The sequence below is a fragment of the Lepidochelys kempii genome, chromosome 17 (assembly GCF_965140265.1).
Source record: "Lepidochelys kempii isolate rLepKem1 chromosome 17, rLepKem1.hap2, whole genome shotgun sequence".
Lineage (NCBI taxonomy): Eukaryota > Metazoa > Chordata > Testudines > Cheloniidae > Lepidochelys > Lepidochelys kempii.
The window spans coordinates 10126463-10144977 of record NC_133272.1 but is presented as its reverse complement, the minus strand read 5'-3'; the positions used below and the strand labels follow the sequence as shown (position 1 = coordinate 10144977).

The 18515-nt window shown below is 46.8% G+C and overlaps 1 protein-coding gene across 7 annotated transcripts in view; it reads right to left on the bottom strand.

Annotated features, from left to right (window-relative positions):
• Positions 1-2208: 2208 nt before the first annotated feature.
• SGSM2 (small G protein signaling modulator 2) overlaps positions 2209-18515 on the bottom strand; it is a 143843-nt gene continuing 127536 nt past the window's right edge. For 6 of the 7 annotated variants that reach the window (XM_073316038.1, XM_073316041.1, XM_073316039.1 and 3 more), the window contains 8 exons: positions 15734-15916; positions 13656-14069; positions 12450-12574; positions 10835-10917; positions 10210-10319; positions 5980-6076; positions 3590-3757; positions 2209-2454 (listed from right to left, as the gene is read on the bottom strand). In XM_073316038.1, the coding sequence (XP_073172139.1) occupies positions 2366-2454; positions 3590-3757; positions 5980-6076; positions 10210-10319; positions 10835-10917; positions 12450-12574; positions 13656-14069; positions 15734-15916 (1269 nt within the window). In that variant the 3' untranslated portion in view covers positions 2209-2365. The remainder of the gene's footprint in view (positions 2455-3589; positions 3758-5979; positions 6077-10209; positions 10320-10834; positions 10918-12449; positions 12575-13655; positions 14070-15733; positions 15917-18515) is intronic. The other variant, XM_073316040.1, reaches the window with a different exon arrangement.

The window sequence follows — 18515 nt, the reverse complement described above, 5'->3', positions numbered from 1 at the left end:
CCCCTTCCTAGGTGAAATCCCTTAAAGATCATCTAAGATAGACCAAGATGTTATGGGTGCGCTTTCCAGACGTGCTTAGGGTTGGCCTAACTCTGCTTTCACTAAGCCCAATGGGGAGTTTCACCAATGACTCCAATGGATGCAAAGTGAGGCCCAGCGGTCAGTCCTTTTGAAAATTCTGCTCTCAAAAGGTAACTCAAGATGATATCAACTGAGCCATGAACTTTAAGGGCATTTGGATCCAGGGCTTTGGTTCAGGACTAAATTTAATTTTAATAGCTCCCTTGGAAGAGATTTGGCCATCTTTAATAGTGAGGCACATTGGAATTTTCAAAAGTGCGTAGATGATTCAGGAGCACAAGGCCTATTGCCAGGCAGTGGGATTTGCGCTTCTGGATTTTTTTAAAAAAGTATCTATGTGCCCACTTTAGTGAAATCAATGGGTAACTTCTTTAGGATCAGATCTTATCTCTTGTTGGCACAGTGGTAATTCTCTTTCTGCTATATCATTAAACTTTCAATCTAACTGATCAGTTTGAAGACTCTCACAGTATGTCCTGGATCTTGGTATGTACTATAGTCTATGTGGTGACCCTGTGGAGATCTAAACACACTGACAAACTAAAGCCCGAGGACAGATCCTGGGCTGGTTTAAATTGTCACAACTCCTTATCCCCGCGGAGGAGGTGTAAGTATTGTGCCACTACTCTAAACTTTCAGTCCAATAGAGAAATGAATGCTGCAGAACCTCCGTAATACGTGCGAACGACAGAGAACTATTGCATGGAAACATTCCAGAGACAGCAAATGCACTCAAATAAAAATAGCACCACAAAATACCCTTTCTTAGTGCGGCAAATGCTGATACCTACATGGGAATTAGTGATGTCCTGGATTCTATTTTTCAGAGGTCATGAAGTTCTAATCCGATAGGCCCTAATTCTCTCTGAGAAGGCAGGTGTGCAAATTGCAGGGCATGCGTGTTCGTGAGGTTCTGCAGATCCCTGTGCTTGCCCCACTCCACACAGGTGCAGGAGTGGGAGATCCAACCCCACGAGAAGGGGCTTAATTTCCTATGCACTAAGCCAGGTTTCAAGAGCTGACTAACCTGAAAGTGTAAACTATATAGGGCCAGATTCTGCCACCTTGGAATACTTGCAGAGTAAGGTACTGACGACTTACTGTGGGGAAGGGTAGCAGAAATGTCTCCCTGATAGCTGGAGTCTCTTTTTATTACAATTATTTATATTGTGGAGGCACCTTGGGTCCCCAGCCCAGAACCCTGTTGTCCAGACAGAACAAAAAGCCAGCTCCTATCCGAAAGAGACTCTAATCTTTCTGACCCAGATTCAGCACCATGCTAAGCAACTGTGTAGTGGTCAGTGAAGTAGGGAGGGGTTTAATCACAAGTGTAACTTGAAGCACATGCTCAGGGGCTGTGGGCACTGAAAATTGGCCTTCACGTCTTCTCATACCAGTGTCACTGAAATGTCAGCAAACGCTACCGTTAAGGTTTTTTTTAAAAGACTTAAAATTGCAACACTCTGGACATGACGATTTAGCGTCTTGTATCTCTTAGAGGCAGCAATTTACAAGTTGCCCCCTCAGATTTTAATCCTAGCTTTCCTCTTCTCGTGAGGATGGTTGGCCCAAGGATACCTGACGCTCGCAAGGTCCCTGTAGATATGCTGCGGATTACTGCCAGGAGTCACTAGTGGCCTAGTGAAGATATTTGACCAGGAGTTTTCTGACTAAGCTGTCTTGGCTTCTCGGAGACAGGCTGTTTTTATTCTCTTCCACCGTGTGATTTCTAACGTGATTACTTGGTCATAAATGGTTCTAGATACATACGGCCAAAAACCCGCGTGGGAGCTGGGACATCCTTTCACCTCTCCTAGGTGAACTCCACAGCACTTGCTTGTCTAAGATCCTGCTCCAGTGCTCATAGACTTCAATGGGCGTTGAATTGGCGGCCTTAAGTCTGCATGCCCAGGGAGGTTTGGTCAAGCACAAAATATCTCTAGTGTGTTAAGGGTCTGATAGGTCAAAATAGGACTCCAAACCCCCAAATTCCTTCTGTATCTCAGACATGTAGCTGGACAATACCTAGAGACTAGGAGAGGGTAGAATGCAAAAAAACAAAAAAAACAAAAGGTTTGCCTCGCACTACAAAGTGAGCATAACAAGGACTATCAAACACAAACCTCATCAGCTCATGGTGGAAAATTTGTTTGTTTTAAAAGTCTATTACAAATCTCTGGACTATTTACTACATTACATGGAAGATGCAATTAAAACATCATCTGAAGTTACAGTGCAAGAAATGCTTAGTCAGCGCTAAGCCCGTTTTCCTCTTTGTCCGCGTTCACTTGTTTTCAATCAGCGTTTGCACTTTGTAGACGAGCTCCCTTGCTATCTTCAGGATTTCCTGGGCACTGTGATGCTCTGCCATTTCTACAAGACAGACAGACACAGATTTGTAACTGCCTGCCTCAGGAGTTGTTCAGGCTCCTGCAAGCCAGGGAGACACACACGTGCAGCAATCAAAAGTATTGCATGACTGTTGACTTGCACATTTAACTGTGTCATAAAAGATCCAGGATTAATCCTTTAGGGCTAACGGTCCAGAGATCCTGCCCCCCGTGTTAACAATCCCTTTTGTTTCAGTTTTAGTGCTGGGGAAAATCCCTACAGCCACAGGGATCAGAGGAGGAATAGGCTAGCACGCTGGTCATCTTAAACCATACAGCTGACCTTCACTCCCATTCCTCAGTGGCTCTGGGCTGGAAGGCTCATACGTCCCTCTATTTTAAAACATTCTCCCACTGCCCACTGGACAGAAGTTTTATAGCCGCCTGGGAACTTTTTCCAACAAAAAAGGTAGAAACTCGTTTGAGAACAGGCTGCTCCTGAGCCCTGAAAACCCATTTTCTTTCATCACTCACAGTCTACGGCAACCAGGGGTCCAGGGCCCTGCCAAGCAGGACCCATGTTAGACTCGCTGGGGCCCATGGCAGAAAGCTGAAGCGCCGGGCCTTGAATCCTGAGGCCGCAGCCCGACCAACTTAGCTTTGCAGGGCCCCCTGCGGCAATGGGCCCCGGGTAATTGCCCTGCTTGCTACCCTGTAATGCTAACCCTGACTTTCATATGTAGAAAAGCAGTTGTTGGGGCACAGTGGGGCCATGGAGTTTTTATAGCATGTTGGAGGGGCCTTAGAAAGAAAACAGTTGAGAACCCCTGATCTACGGCCACCAGCGAGGTTACCTGCATATAAACACTGTGGCCATGAGTGAGGAGTGAGTTTGGGTTCCTCTGTTTTTTGGGTGCCCACTTTGAGCCACCTTCTTAAAAGAGTCCTAGCTTCTGAAAAGTGCAGAATGCCTCCCCCTTCTGGAAAACAGGCCCATTAACATGTTCAGACCCAAACATCATGGTACCCAGAATTGCTAGAAAATCTTGGCCTATTGCCCACACTCTGATCTGAAAAACCCACCAGACACTAATGGGGAGGAGGTAAGGAGAGGTGAATGAGACAATTCCACTGCTTTTTATCAATGTTTTTTCCCCCCCCAAACCCCCATCTCTTACCATTAAAAAACTTTATGATATCAGTGAAGTCCATGTTGTTATCACGGATAATCTCTCGATAGACCTCCACTAGTGCTAAGGCAATGAAAAGGACAAAATGTTCTGAAGAGATGTGCTTTGCTGCCCAAATAACTTCCCACACTGTAAATACATCCTCGTACAACAATTCTGAATGGGAATAAACATTACAAGAGCATCTGATTATTCAAGCTGACCAGTTCTGTTTCTCAAAGGACATGTTTTCTAGGGCTGTTGGCAGAGGTCAAACAGTACTAGACGTCAGATTCTGACATGCATATGAGTCATGGTGGCAAAACCTGCTCCTTAATGGTTATACAGGCTCAGTGAGCTGTCAAAGAACAAGCTTACTTCAGTTCGGAGTTTTTGTTTATACAAAGCTTCCTAAGAATACAAAAAATTTCCAGATTGAAAAATAAAACGAAAGATCTCCCTTTTGGGAGGTGGGAATGAAACATTCCTTTACAACACCAGGGATTTAAACAGCACTGGGCTGTTCCCTGGAGACTAGAAACTGACTAGTTTCATTGTGTGTCCTGAGTGAAAAGCAAAAGATAACCAGCAGAGAGGGGAGTTATGGGAGTAAATGAGATTTTTTTCCACAGATTATGAAGACAATTTCACAAGACAAAGTAAATACAGATCACAGTGCAGGCAGGTAATAACAGACATGAGTTTGCCACTAGCTGTATAATCCCAATGGCCTGGAGAACTTTCCAAGCGAGCAAGACACAAAGGAGTGAGTCAGTGTGCTCTGTTGGACTGGACCTGTGAGGCAGAGAGGTGGAGTGACTTGTCTCCATGCAGGCCAGGGGCAGAGCTGGAATCAGTCTCCAGTTTCCCCTTCCTCTGTCTTGTCTATTTAGATGCTAGGGGCCAGATGTGTAAGGGTATTTTGAGGCCTAGTTGGATTTTCAAAAGTATCTAGGTGCCCAATTCCCATTCATTTCAATGGGCTTGAGGCATCTAGGAGCTTTTGAAAATCCCACTAGGGGCTTAAATACCTTTTAAAAATCTTGCCCTAAATTCGTTGCGCCAGGGATCAGCTCTTACTTGGTTTATGGACAACATGTAGGGCCCCAATTCTGCCTGGGGCTTCTAATCCTGAATCTTCACTAGTTATTAACAACCTCGCTTCCTTGAGGGGTTGAAAGCACTGTCTGCGCGGCTGAGGTGGTGGCTTTAAAAAGGGTGCCCGGTAATTGTTACAGCAAAGAACAAGCCCTAAGGGTCTCAGGGCAGTTTCTGTATTTTGCCGGGCTGAATGTAGCTGCTGCTTGTCAATGTTGTGGGTACTGGCAGCGAGGCACGAATCGGACACAGAAACAGACCCGTAAGGGCTAGCGGGTGCTGGTGGAAAGTGGAGCAAATCCAGAGACAGCAGTAGGGTTACTTTGGATTTCCACTGGTTTGCCTGTGAGCAGAATCTGGCTCTAACCGTTGAAAACTCCCAAAACACCTGGGCCCATCTTCACCGCCAGTGACAGTGTAGGGTCTGCAGCAGTAATTCTCAGACCCCAGTGGTTCAGGAGCCAAATTAGCGATCAGCGTTACCCAAAAGTCATGCGAATTCATTGTTTCATTTACTGTAGTGCTATAGATTCACACTTAAACAGGGTGAGGGGGAAAGACTTAGTTTTTATATATATTATGCTCACAGCAAAATGACAGGCCCAGTATTGTTATTTTTATCAGCTAAGATTGGTTAATAATTTAATGAAATCACACAGTGTTTTCTATCATGTGCCGTAAAGAGCCACTTGCATCTCACGAGCCTCAGTCTGAGTATCACTGGTCTACAGTGTGCGTTTGGCTGTGGGTCTCTTTGGAGGAGGGGGAAGCGGATTTGGGAGTCCCTTCAGAATCCTCTTCCCAACCCCCCATCTGACAGCTGCTCCAGCGAGAGAGAGAACCCCCAGACAGGCTCTTGTTTTTTCTCCTCTTTCATCTCTCTCGTCTGCAAGACCCGCACTTAAGTATGTGAACATCTGTACTTTTCAGAGCTGACTGTTAACGTTTCTTTAAGCCTCTGATCTGGGGAAAGCTAGTGCTCATGTGTTTAAACGAACTATTGACTTGTTCTACAGCAAGCACATGTCTCTTGGTTTGTAGCGATTGGTTATGATACACATCTATTTAATGGTGGGAGAGGCCATCTTGGTGTTTGGGATAGAGGATGATGTGTAATATGGTAGCACCTACAGGCCCTGCCCAAGACTGGGTTGTGTGCTAGGTGCCTTATACTGTCTTCAGAGCTATTGCTGTGCTGATTTGTTAGAAGGCAAATTGAGAATTGTACGTAGGGTCCTTGGCATGACCATGGCGGCCTCTGTTTACCATTCCTACCCCGACACTAAAGTCAGTGTTATTACCTCTTTTAAAATCAAGCAGGAACCAACGATAGCAGAAGTAAAAGTGGGTGTAGTCTCCATTTTGGTGCATCAATTCAAAGAGCTCAGAGTCTAAAATCTGGAAAACAAAACCAAACCCTTCAACTTGAGTATCCTGCCTCCGACAGTACCAGTATCAAACACTTTGAGGAGAGTCTCTGTACCCCACCCAGCCTGACCGTGCGCTTAGAGTAGCTCCTTAGCTGCTGTAACGTCCACATGTGACCGTACGCCAGTGACTCTCCACTCTGTCTCCCTCCCCTGACCTGACCGTAAACCAGAGGTGGGAGGGGAACACAGCTGGTGGAGAAGGTTACCTCCACCAGCTTTATGACAGCTGAGAGTTCCCCTACAGCAGGGGAATTCTCCACTGGTCACCCCCAACCAGAATACAGCCGCCTCAAGGTGGCCATAGCAGACTAGCGAATCCAGCCCTTTGTTTTGGAGCGGTTGTGCTGGAAGAGGAACAAAAACTTAGCTTACACGTATGCAGAAAAACGGGGTAGGAAGTTTGTATAAACCTCTGGGGCCAGATCCTCAGAAACTGGCTGCGTTTCACTGAAGCTGACAGCAATGGCGACGTACCCCAGCTACGGATGCTTAGCTGAGTTCCCACCAGCAAACAGGTGGCAGTCGTGTTCAGACGCCACTTCAAAAACATGGGGACAAAGCGTCCAGCTGGCGTAGCCTGATTAATATTGCTGAATGTGGGGTGTCTGATCACTCTACCCCCTTATCTTCTCCCCTACCCTTATGGGGGGGGGGGGCAGCATGAGACTGATACAGCAGGGCAGAAGAAGTCAGGACTCCAGGCTTTTATTGCCTACATTGCCACTGTGTGTCCTTGAACATGTAATTTAAGTTCTCTGCACCTCAATCTCTCCCTGTACAATGAGGATTATCCTAACTTCCCTCGCCAGGGAGTAGCAGGCAGGTTGATATTTGCAAAGCTCTTTAAAGGGCCCCAGGGGATAGGGCTGTTAAAGTCCCAGTTGCACCTTTTGAAAATTTCTCGCTCCGGTAGGTCAAAGCAATGGTTAGTCATTGCAGCGCTGTAAAGCATGGGTCTGGGGGCCACAGCTCCCCAGAGGGGTCCCAAAACTGGTTGAAGTTCTAAACGTGGGGGTCCTGGGAGGGGAAAGCAGATTAGGAGCTACTGCTTACCGGCAGGGGGTAATCCCAGCTATTTCAGGGGCTGGTTTGTGTGCTCCTACATTTATAAAAACAACAAACCCAAACATGTCAGTCACTTGCTATGGAAGCTCTTTGGTGCAGAGACCATTCGTTTGTTATACATTTGTGCAGCGCCTAAGATGGTAGGGTCCAGCAATACACATAACAGAGATCTACCAGCCTGCATTGTGGTCTAAAAGTTCAAATAAGCTAATATGTGTCCAGTTATTTGCACATGAGCGGTCCCACTGATTTCCACAGAATTACTCACTTAAGGTTTGCAGGACTAGATTTTTATAATCTGCTCCATTTTGTTATATGGAGTACTCGCTACTTAAAATTCAGAGTCTAACTCCCGGCTCCCACGCTGCAGCATGGAAGAGCCATACAATGAAACGACCTCTCATCAGATGTCAGGTGAACATCTCAAAAATAAAATGGGGAAGCGAATCAAAGTTAAGGTTTCTCCCAGAGGCCAATTGACAGGCTTGTGAGTAAGCGCTGCTTTCACTGTGACATCCGCCCTGGTTCTGAAGGAAGTTGCTGTTCAGCAGTGAAATTGTGGCCACACCTTTCAGGTACAGAATGTGTCGGCCCTCCCCGCCATCCTCCTCCTTCAATCCAGTCTGATATTTTTATTGCCCTTTAAAAGCTGCCGTAGAGCCACAGTATTGGACAGCCAGATACGGAAATACAATTTCAACAAACTCCACTGCCCAGGATCTGTTCTCACATACTTGCTCATTCAGCACAATAAGCCAAATGTAAATGTTTGTTTGGATCAGCAGCGTCTCTCAACCTTTCCAGATGACTGGACCCCTTTCAGGAGTCTGATTTGTCCTGCGTACCCCTAAGTTTCACTTCACTTAAAAACAACTTGCTTACAAAATCAGGCATGAAAATACCCAAGTGGCACAGCACACTATCACTGACAAATGGCTGACTCTCATTTTTACCACATAATTGGCAAAAAATATTGTACTTACATTTCAGTGTATAGTCTATAGAGCAGTATAAACAAGTCATTGTCTCTATGAAATTTTAGCTTGCACAGACTTTGCTAGTGCTTTTTCTGTAGCCTGTTGTAAAAGTAGGCAAATATCTAGATGAGTTGATGTACCCCCTGGAAGACCCCTGCTTGAGAATCACTGAGCTAGTTTACCCCCCAAGTACCACCAGATGAATGATAAACAGAGACATCTAGTGGTGCCCTAAAGTAACTTCCTGCAAGGAAGAAGCCCCTATCCTAGAGTGTTATCAGCATATTGCTTATTTACTGTTTATGGTCATGAGAATAACTACAACATGCAGGAGCCTTTAAAGGCTTGTGGCCTCCAATTTGGAAAAAAACAAACATGTATAAGTAAAATAGCTTCTTAATGTTTTCACAGTATGTGAATAACCTAATTATTTTAATCTCAGTCTACATTAAGATTGAGTTTTTATATTTAAAGCAAGGATTCAACAACTGTGACATGTATGAATACAGCACATCAAATCACTGAGTATCTTAAAAGGATCAAATTTTAATGAACCAATTTAATTGCAAGTACTCAGAGATTAACTAATTTTATAAAGATCAAATGTCATATCTAAATATCTGTGTGTAGACATATTTGTAGCATTGGAAGAGTTTCGATCTTAATTGGTTAAGATCAGTACCTGTCCCCCTCCTTGCGTGAAAAATCTTTCCTTTGTTCATTTTAAAATGAACAGAGGGAGGATTAAAAAAAAATCTTTGCACTTGTAGGCAGCTGACGGGGCTCAGAGGAGGCAGAGGGATCTACCTGCGTGGATGCAGTTACAGGATCAGGGCCTTAAGGTTGCTATCAAATCAGATGCTCAATAAGACATGATAATTTCTTCCTAGTGCAAAAATTGTCAGTTGATTTAAAAAATTTTATCTTCAATTATTTGAAAAAAATAACTGGAAAGCCTATTTATGTGGTCACACAAAATCTAGACCAGTGATTATAAACAGACCCTTAATATAGTTTATAAGAAGTTAAATTTTTAAAATCTAACAGGTTGCCTTCTGCTGATGATGTTTAATAGCTGGGATACACATTAATGTGTGTTATATTTTAAATGGTTACATATACATTACACCTTTGTCAACTACTTACAAATGTAACCTTAATATAAAAATGTGACTATGTCCCTCTACTATAGTTATATCACAACCTGTGTCTAATTAATGGTGTTAAAGTAAATATGATTCACTGTATCTGATTAAATCATAATATTTTTGTACTTTTTATTATTTCTTACCTATTTACCCTGGGAAAACTGAGATCACATGCAGCGGGTGGGGGTGGTTTGGTTTTCCCCAGAGTTGTGACCTTCTAACAAACAACCCAGCTAAAATAGTGTGTGTGTCCCTCGCCCTCTCACACGTCCCTTGCTCAGTATACACACAATGAAGCAGTGGCCCAGACAGGATTATATAAACCATCACTGCACCTGACTGCTTTTCCCCCACCTTCCCTGCCTTGCAGTGTAGTGTTGGGGGCTAAATAAATCACCCAAAGGTGACAGCAAGAAGAGCTTCCAAGAATACAGATCCACGCAGCCCAAGTCCTGTATGTGAGCGCAAAGGAAACTGAGCCAATGCCAAGACAATTCAGGGGTCTTTTCTTCTCAATTGCTCTCAGGGGCCTGAGCCGTCTCCCATTGAATCAGCCCATAGACCCATAGGCCGAACTGTCGTCATTACTCCTTGTAGCTGGTTCATAGGATGATCAGTCCATGCGCTTTATGGATATCCCTCTGTGGGCAGAGCTGTGCTGTACCAGAGGCTCAGTGCTCCTTCCAAGAGCTATATACACGACTCTGATCCCAAATATCCCTTGCTAACTGCATAGGGCAGACACCCAGGAACTGAGATGCTTAACCCCCCAATGGAGCTGTCACCACCTCATTGCATCAGCAGGACGAGCCTGCCTAAGAGCGGGGCCGCTTCAAGCTAATGGGACATAAAGGCCAATACAAATATGCTTCCCCTGCCCTAACCCCAGCTCCTCTCCAGTGAGGACTCGCCTGAATTAGTGATCGCATGTTGGCGAAGTGTGTGTCCATAGCACCTCCGTTGGGGAAATTCTGGCTCATTCTCTTCATTAGGTGGCTGAAGCAGCTGTACACCAGTTGATCTGTGGATAGCAAGTGGATGGATTAGAGTGCTGCAAAGCCTGGGACCCATGTTTGTACTGGACACGGCAAGATGCTGCAAGGTAACGGGGTGGTGGGGAGGGGCAGCTTTCTCCTTCCAAATCTGTTATTTTCCCCCATGACCAGTGCCGGGTGAAAATATGAGGTGGGCCACTGGACCGTCTGTCTGATTGCAGAAGGAGCCCAGCTCGATTTGCAGATCCCATGTTGAGTTTGCAGTGCCAGCAGCTACAGAAATACTGTTACCTCTGTTTACAGGTCAACTTTAGTCTGGGGAGATTAAATAGGGAATCCCCAAGAGGCCAGGGTGAGTCACTTCGCAACAGGAAGATGACTGGAACGCTGCAGCCTTCCGTTTGGGGGAGTTGCCATTACATAATGCACACAGCTTCCTCCGAAACGTGGTACGCTTTTGACTCCGTGTGTTCCCAAGGGCACCTCGTACTAATCTGCCAGGGTAGCAGAGCATTACAAAAGGAAAACTTGGCCCGCCTACCGTTGTCAAGGATAACCATGAGAGGAGCCAGTAGGTCACACATGCCTTGGACATATCCAACATCCAGGTGCTCCCACACATAACTGCACAAAAAAAGAAACAGAAGAGACACTAGCAAACGTCATCTCTAAATCCCCTCTCTGCTGGATCATTTTTAGTGGACCTAAGACCCAACTCCAATAGAAAGCCCTATGTCTAGCGCTGGGCTGTAGATCCAGTGGGTGAATTCCCTAAGGAGGAAGCCAATAGTGCTTACAGAAATCACCCTTAAAAAGCCCTACAATTTAATAGGCTGGTGCAAAAAAGCTGTAAGAGAGGATCTCCTTCTCTATCGAATTGTGCATCAGGGAGAGAACTTTCTACTGCATTATATACAGGGCTCCAAAAAACTCCTATGGGGTGGTGCTCTGACATTCTCCATGAGGGTACAGCTGCATATTAGTCCTATTACAGCCAGCACCCCGGCCTGTTTAGTCACAAATACATCACACTGGGGTGTAGAGAGGGATCAGCAACACTAGTTATTCTCCTGCTCCACCTGAGGCAAAGGTGAATTAGGTGTTTAGATTTCTACAAAACAGAGGGAGAGAGTTACATAAGCACATCACTTTTTGGGAGGAAGAAAAAAAATCACTGACTTTCAGTGTGGTTTGTGCTCCTAAATCTTCAGTGGCTTTGAAAAATATCCCTCCTCCAGGGACTTTTGCCACCGGGTGAAATACAAACTAACGAAAATAAAGGCAGCAGCCGCCTTAAAAACCAGGGAGGCACAGGGGGGCTGAGGAGAGTCATTGAACCAAACTGTAAACTCCGTATATAATGGAAACCACTTCAAGCCATAGGGTGCAAGAGCACCCTTAGTTCCAGCACCTATGGGGAGGCAGGCGTGTCTGGTAGTGGGAATCCAGCCCCAGCTTCCAGAATCATGCCCTAGAAAAGCCAGGAGACTACGCAGATTTAGAGCACTGTATGGAGTTCAAATACCACTTGGCAGGGGCAGAATGTAGCTCAGACCACATAATTTAGATGCAGAAACTGTAATCCGGAGGCCCACGGAAAACCCCAAACAATGCATGCACAGCCTCGAATGTCTGAGCATCCAAACTTTTCTTATGAGAAGTAAGTTTTAATTTTTGGACTCAGAGCAGGATACTCCGCCAGCAGCGACATTGTTAAAGGGACAGTACTGACCTCTGATTCAATAGGGTAGCTCTCTCCATACTAGCTGAACTGTTTCCAGGAGCCTGGAGGGGGTTTGATCTGAAAACGTATCCTTCCCATTCCCACTCGCTGAAATATCACTCTCGTATCAGAGTGCCTCCGTTTCCTTAACTAATTTGATCTTTGCTACAGTTCTGGGAGGTAGGGAAGCATTAGCCCCATTTTGCAGGTGGGGAACTGAGGAACAAAGTACATTACAAAACTTACGGTGATACAGAGAATCTGAAGCTGAGCTGGGACTCCACTAAACTATCCACCCGACCACATCTTCTCTTTCTCTGGAAGCTTTTGGCCATACCGTACTGCACTCTGGGAGAGGCAAGCACTATCGGATATTAACCCAAGTTAGCTGCAGTGCAGTGAGAAGCAGCGTTTGCTTTGCAAGCTGTGTTACCTGCACATGATGTTTCTGAGTTTCTCCAAGTTAGCAGCAGTAAAATACCAGTAATTCCGGTCGCACCTCTGAACGTCTTTATCGATTCTATGCAGATTTAAGGCAACGGTGTCCAGTAATTCTATCTAGAAGGTTTAAAAAAAAACCCAGTGAGGCACGCTTGCTGTTAAACAAAAGATGCTCCTGGAGATTAACCTGAGTTAAGAAGTAGGAAGATGTCCGGATTCAGCCGAGTTCCCCTACTGGAAAGCGCTTTGAGATTGACAGATGAAAAGTGCGCTATACGTGCTAGGTATTATTACCACCAAGAGGGTGCTCGAAGCAGCACCAGAGCTCACTTACCTGGCTCCTGCACTCACCACAACAGCACAGGGAGAATCTTGGGGGGCCGTGGCCTCAGTACAGTGTGCTCTGGCAATTTCCAGCTGCATATAGCCCTTGGCAGCCAGCTGGCGCAGTTTAGAGCAACCCCTAGGATTCTTGAAACACAGTGGGGACCAGGGGCTGGTGCAGGTTGGCCCAGAGAGTCAGGGCACCAGAACGGACTTCCCTCATCTCCGCTGAACTGAAGATTTTGGCACAGCAGAGAATTTAACCCCAGATGTGATTTGATTCCACTGAACCCGGAAAGCCTAGAATCCCACCCCACAGCTTAAATACATACAGCTACCCACCTCACTGCTGCTGACAGTCCCAGGTACAGTGCATCTGCTCTCCCTTCTGAGCCTTCCAAGCACAGCCCAGCAGTGCAGGGGATTATTAAGGGCGATGGCAGGCTTTTGGCGGCACACAGGCCAGAAGCAAAAAAGCTTAAATCTGCTTATAGCAACGCTAATATCCGAGCAGGTGGTGTTGGGTCTGGATTAGGGCTAGGGTGCAGTTTCATGGGTTAGGATTTGGATCAGATGGCGCCAGAGACTCTCATGAGTTGTTCCTTTGAGATTTTGGCCACCTCTGAATTGGACCCAGAAGAAAGGCTGCTCCTAGATTTGGATACGACCCAGCAGTTAAACAGCTCGGAGGGATTTGGATGCATGGGTTCCCTTCCACTCCCTGACATTCAAAGAGTTTAGGTTCTGGTTTTGGCCTAGCCTTAGTTAAATCCTGTTTGACAGGAAGTCTGAAATACATGCAGGGCCTTTGAGAGGAAGAGAAGGAAGAGTGCTCTACAGACATAGGTCAATGCGTAATATGATAGTGACCTACTGTATAGGCAGCTCCACAAACAGAAGCAATGTCCTCTCCAGACGTTAAATAATCCAACTGGGAGCACAGTTGTTCCTCCATTACAGAATCCTGACGCTCTGAGGTCACCACCTTGGCTTTCTGAGCCTGGGTTACGTCCAGATCTGGTCTTTCTAAGTCCGCGCTAACTTCTTCCTCCGCCCCGTCCTCAAAGCAGACACTCTGCCCATCGTCGATGCTGGACAGGATGCCCGAAGCGACCGAGTAATTCCGAGAAGAAGGCAGCCCGGAATCGGGAGAATCAAATTCTACTGACTGCTGTTCGACGGCAGCCGCTGCGACTGGAGTGTCGACGTTCACCACAGTCAACGAGGGGTCAACCGGACCTTGTAAGTCTCGCTCTGTTGAGTCCATTTCATCTACAGATATGAAGACCTGATGGTGGTGGTGAGGATTGCAGGAGTTGGGGGGGGGGGGGGGAGATGAAAGGAAAGACCAAGTAAGTCCCAAACTCGTGTGTGGGCCGAGGTTATTTCAACAGACAAGATCACCGAGCCAGTAGAGCATCTGTATATTATCCCATGCAGCATCCGTGCGTGTATATATTATAGCTGAACAGAGTGGATCTACCCAGGTTTTACAATGAACTTAGAGGCTGGATATGACCAGAGAAGAGACTCTAAAAGTAATATCCACTGAGGGACTCTAAAAGTAATATCCACTGAGATCTGCACACCGTGTCCTAAATTTTAAAAAATGACTTGATGTTGAATGTCTCTGTTTTTGGGCACCTAACCTGAGCCGCGTTTAAAGGGGCCAGACTCTGAGCACCCACTCGCTGAAAAACCAAGCCCCTTTATAAAACATCTCTAGTTGGGCACCCAAAAACGGAGGCACCCAAGCTGAGCAATCACTTGTGAACCTGGAGATCCTGGCCTTCAACCTCATGTTTCATAGCACTGCCTTCTGTTGGGCAAGCAAACTTCACCACTTTTTTTTTTTTTTTTTTTTAACTTGCTACAGATTTTGGGTGCAAGTTCTGTTTTCAGCTACCCGAGTAAAGTTCTCTTCTGAACGATAAGGAGGCAGCTAAGTGCATAGCTTAGACTAACCCTGAAAGTGTGTGTGATGGGGCTTTCATAGTCACAGATGGCTAGAGATGGGAGAGCTCTTTTAGGTCATCGTCTATCCCTTTTAGCAAGGTGGGTTTGTTCTGGACAGTACAGTCTTACTGTCCATGTGACTCATTTTTTCCTACAGCTTTGAGGACTACGGTTTTTTAATTTTTTTTATTTTTAAACATATCCATGTGCATGAATTTAAGTGCTTTTGAAAGGTGCCAGATTAGCAGCCCTGGAGATACAACCAGGGCAGCGCAAGTCCCCTACTCCAACGCATAGCCTACCGGTGTGGCTAACGCCTCACCTTGCGTCACAAGGGCTGTTCAGTCTGCCTGTCTATTCTGTGCTCAGCATCTAGGCTTAGAGGGACGAGGGCAGAGCCAAACACTGGGGCCATCTCTGATTTGAGCACCTGCCTACTAGAAATGAAACTGAGACCCACCACATGGTTGCTGGAATAGTAACAGCCGATCACTATTGCTCTTGGCTGGATTTGAGCTGGGGACCCGAAGACAAACAAATCTTCAGAGCCATTATCAATTCCTTGAGCCAATCCATTCCCCAGAGGTTCTTACCTGAGAGGGATTTTCTGCTGCTGTGGTAGACAGAGGCCATAAAAGCCCCTTAGCCAGCTGGGGGAGAATACCCCCACTGCAGGCTTAGGAACAACCATAGACTACCCTATATGTGCCCTGTTGCAAGCCCTAGCATGGTCTGGCCCAGGGACCATAGCCCAGAACTCGACAGAGATTCCAGGTTGCAGAGTTGCTGGGCAGGCAGGGCTTCTCTAATTGAGAGCAGGTCCCTGGACTGCCTAAATTATGCAGAGGGTAGTTTCCCAAGGGTGCCTATGCAACTGTTGTCCCTCTGCCCCAAGCTGTGCCTGTGAGCACTATATTTCCAGCATCGCCCATTGTACTGCAACATTCCTTAAGGATGAGTGCACAGGAGAACAGAGAGCTAAACAAGACCACTTACGTCGTTGCTGATGGTGGAATCCCTGTGGATCAATCGCTGAACATGGCTGTCAATGCTGCTGCCTGATGAAAACTTAGCAAAGATGGCAGAGTGTGACTCTTTCTCCCGCTGCTTCACGATGACCTCGCAGGCTTTCCACTCGGCCATGACCTTCTGATACTTGAGAGCAATATCTTCATCCACCTTCGAACAAAGACACAGACAGACGCAGCTGAAATGTTAGACCCTCCTTGCAGGAGGGCATCAGAGACAGTCAGAGGCCCAGATGGCGTGGCTTGCACGTCAGAAGAGATTAAAGCTAGTGAGGTGGCCAGACAGGATCTGAAACCCCGCTGAGCTCCAGGGAAACTGGGCTTGGGGTCTAGATCTCAATTCCAGGATGGGGCCCATCTTCAGCAAAATAAGAATTGGGGGGGGGGGGAGCCTAAATTCAGGTGTGTGTGTGTGTGAGAGAGAAAGGAGGAAAGATGGTCTTCTGATCACTGCGCTGGGATTTGGGGCATTTTCCCTTGGGCAAGTAACTTAGTTTCTCTGTTTCAGAGTAGCAGCCATGTTAGTCTGTATTCGCAAAAAGAAAAGGAGTACTTGTGGCACCTTAGAGACTAACCAATTTATTTGAGCATACGCTTCCTCACGAAAGCTTATACTCAAGTAAACTGGTTAGTCTCTAAGGTGCCACTAGTCCTCCTTTTCTTTTTAGTTTCTCTGTGCCTCAGTTCCCCATCTGGCCAGTGGGGTTACCAGCCCCGCCCCCTCTCACAGGGTGTTGTGAGGATAAATACATTTCCTGTTTGGGAGAGGTCAGCAAGAGCAAGCCACAACTACCGACAGACGGGCAAAGTGGAATCAGGCACATGCTTGGGCGTGAGCAGAATGAGAGGCAAAGGACTGTAGTGAAATTTAAGGGCAGGTCAAGCTAGAACCAATGAAAAGAAAACAGTGAAGGGGCAGAATTCACAGCTGCAACTGGCCAGTAACATCAGGCGTCCTAAATAGGAGCAATCAAATCTCATGCTTCAGCATGTAAACTGCCACCACGAAGGGCAGGAAGGTTTTTTTTTTTTTTTAAACCGTTTAATATACAGCACTTCATGACTGGCCCCAGATAAACAAGAAGGGTGCTGCCCACCTCCTGAAATCTCACTAAAGGTAATGGACCAACGGCCTGCTCTAATCAAATCCTATGGCACCCTACTGTATTTCTGCCCTCCCCCCCCCCCCCGCTTCCATCTTTGTAACCTAGGCCCCTGCAGTGAGCTCCCGGACATGAGTCCTGTGCAGAGCTCGTTGCAGAATCAGCAGCTGAGAGCAAGTCTAAGTTGCACGCTAGCCAGATGCACCCGCCCTGGTTCTTGTAGTATGCTACTGCTGGTTTCCTCTGTCGAAAGGCAAGTCAGACACCAAAAACACCCTCTGGCTACGAGGAGAGAGAAAATAACTTTACTGCTCTGTTGCTTGCCAAGAGCTGGATAAAAGCCCTAATAGTGAGCTGGCTTCAGGCTCTGGGCTTTGCCAGCTGGTTGCTACTGTAGCCGTCTCCCTGGGAGCTGGGGGGATATCTGTCAGGCGAGGTGGCTGTGGAGAAGTAAATCAGAAAGTACAACCCCTAGTGGGAGCTGGAGGAGAGCCGTGTGAGACAGTGCCCCCAGCCTGGCTGCCCAGCGCTGATGGATGACGGTATGATAGTACAGAAAGCAAACATGATAAATCATCGGTGATGGTTTCAGTCGAGGACCTGGCGAGCTGATATTCTGACTGCTTGGATCTCTCACTTGCCTAATACTCCCTCCCATCCAATGCACGCCTTTTTTGTTTAGGGGCTGACTCCTCAAACCAATGCACCATTATCGTTATTATGATTAATAATTATTGGTGTTGTGGGAGTGCCCAGGAGCCCCGGTCACGGATCTTGGCCCCACTGTGCTAGGTGCTGGACAAAGAGTCTCTGCTCCAAGGAGTTTCCAGTCTAGCGCTTCAATGGCACCCTTTATCTAAGGATCCCAAAGCACCTAGCAAACACTGATTTACGCCTTGCAACCCCTGGGTGAATTTAGTAGGAGTCCTATTTTACAAATAGGGAAACTGAGGCACAGATGTTAAAAGGGGAATAAAATCCAGTTGTCCTGATTACCAATCCCTGGCCGTAACCCGCAGACAAACGGAAGCTGGGACTCTGAAGCCAGGTGTCCTGACTCCTGATTTACGCACTAGGCAAACAGTCCCCTTCTGATAAATGCAGATTGGTTTTGTTTTTCTACTTACTGAATATTACCCGTACTCATCGCTTTTACCTCCCTCTGGAGGAAAGGGAAAGCCAGGGGACTGGTACTTTCCTGTCTCCCCTTTTGATTGCAATCTGGCAAAATTAGACAGTGGTGGAGTTATCTGGGCTCTCTCTCTGGTCATTAGTGTCTAACTGGAGAGAAGACAGACTGGCAGTCGAGGGACACGTGCGTCTCATGTCACAGGCACTGCAGTGCATTACCAACCTCGCCATTGCTAAAGCTCGAATTTACTAAGAACGGCAGCCTGGCGGAGCGGTACGGACGCGTGAGGGGAGTCTCTAGAGCGCCTGCTCCGACGAGCACTTCGCCACATGCTCGCACAATCCCTCTGCCTGCCCTTTCCTCCCCCCGAGACCTACGCCAGACACAAGCCACACAAGACTCCCCCCCGCCCCCGCGCCGCCATATTCAGCTTTCAGGCTGCTCTCCTATGATTGCCCTTTGCGGACAGACACGCAGGTCCATCAGCCTCCTGTTCACTCCTTCAGGGCCCCTGG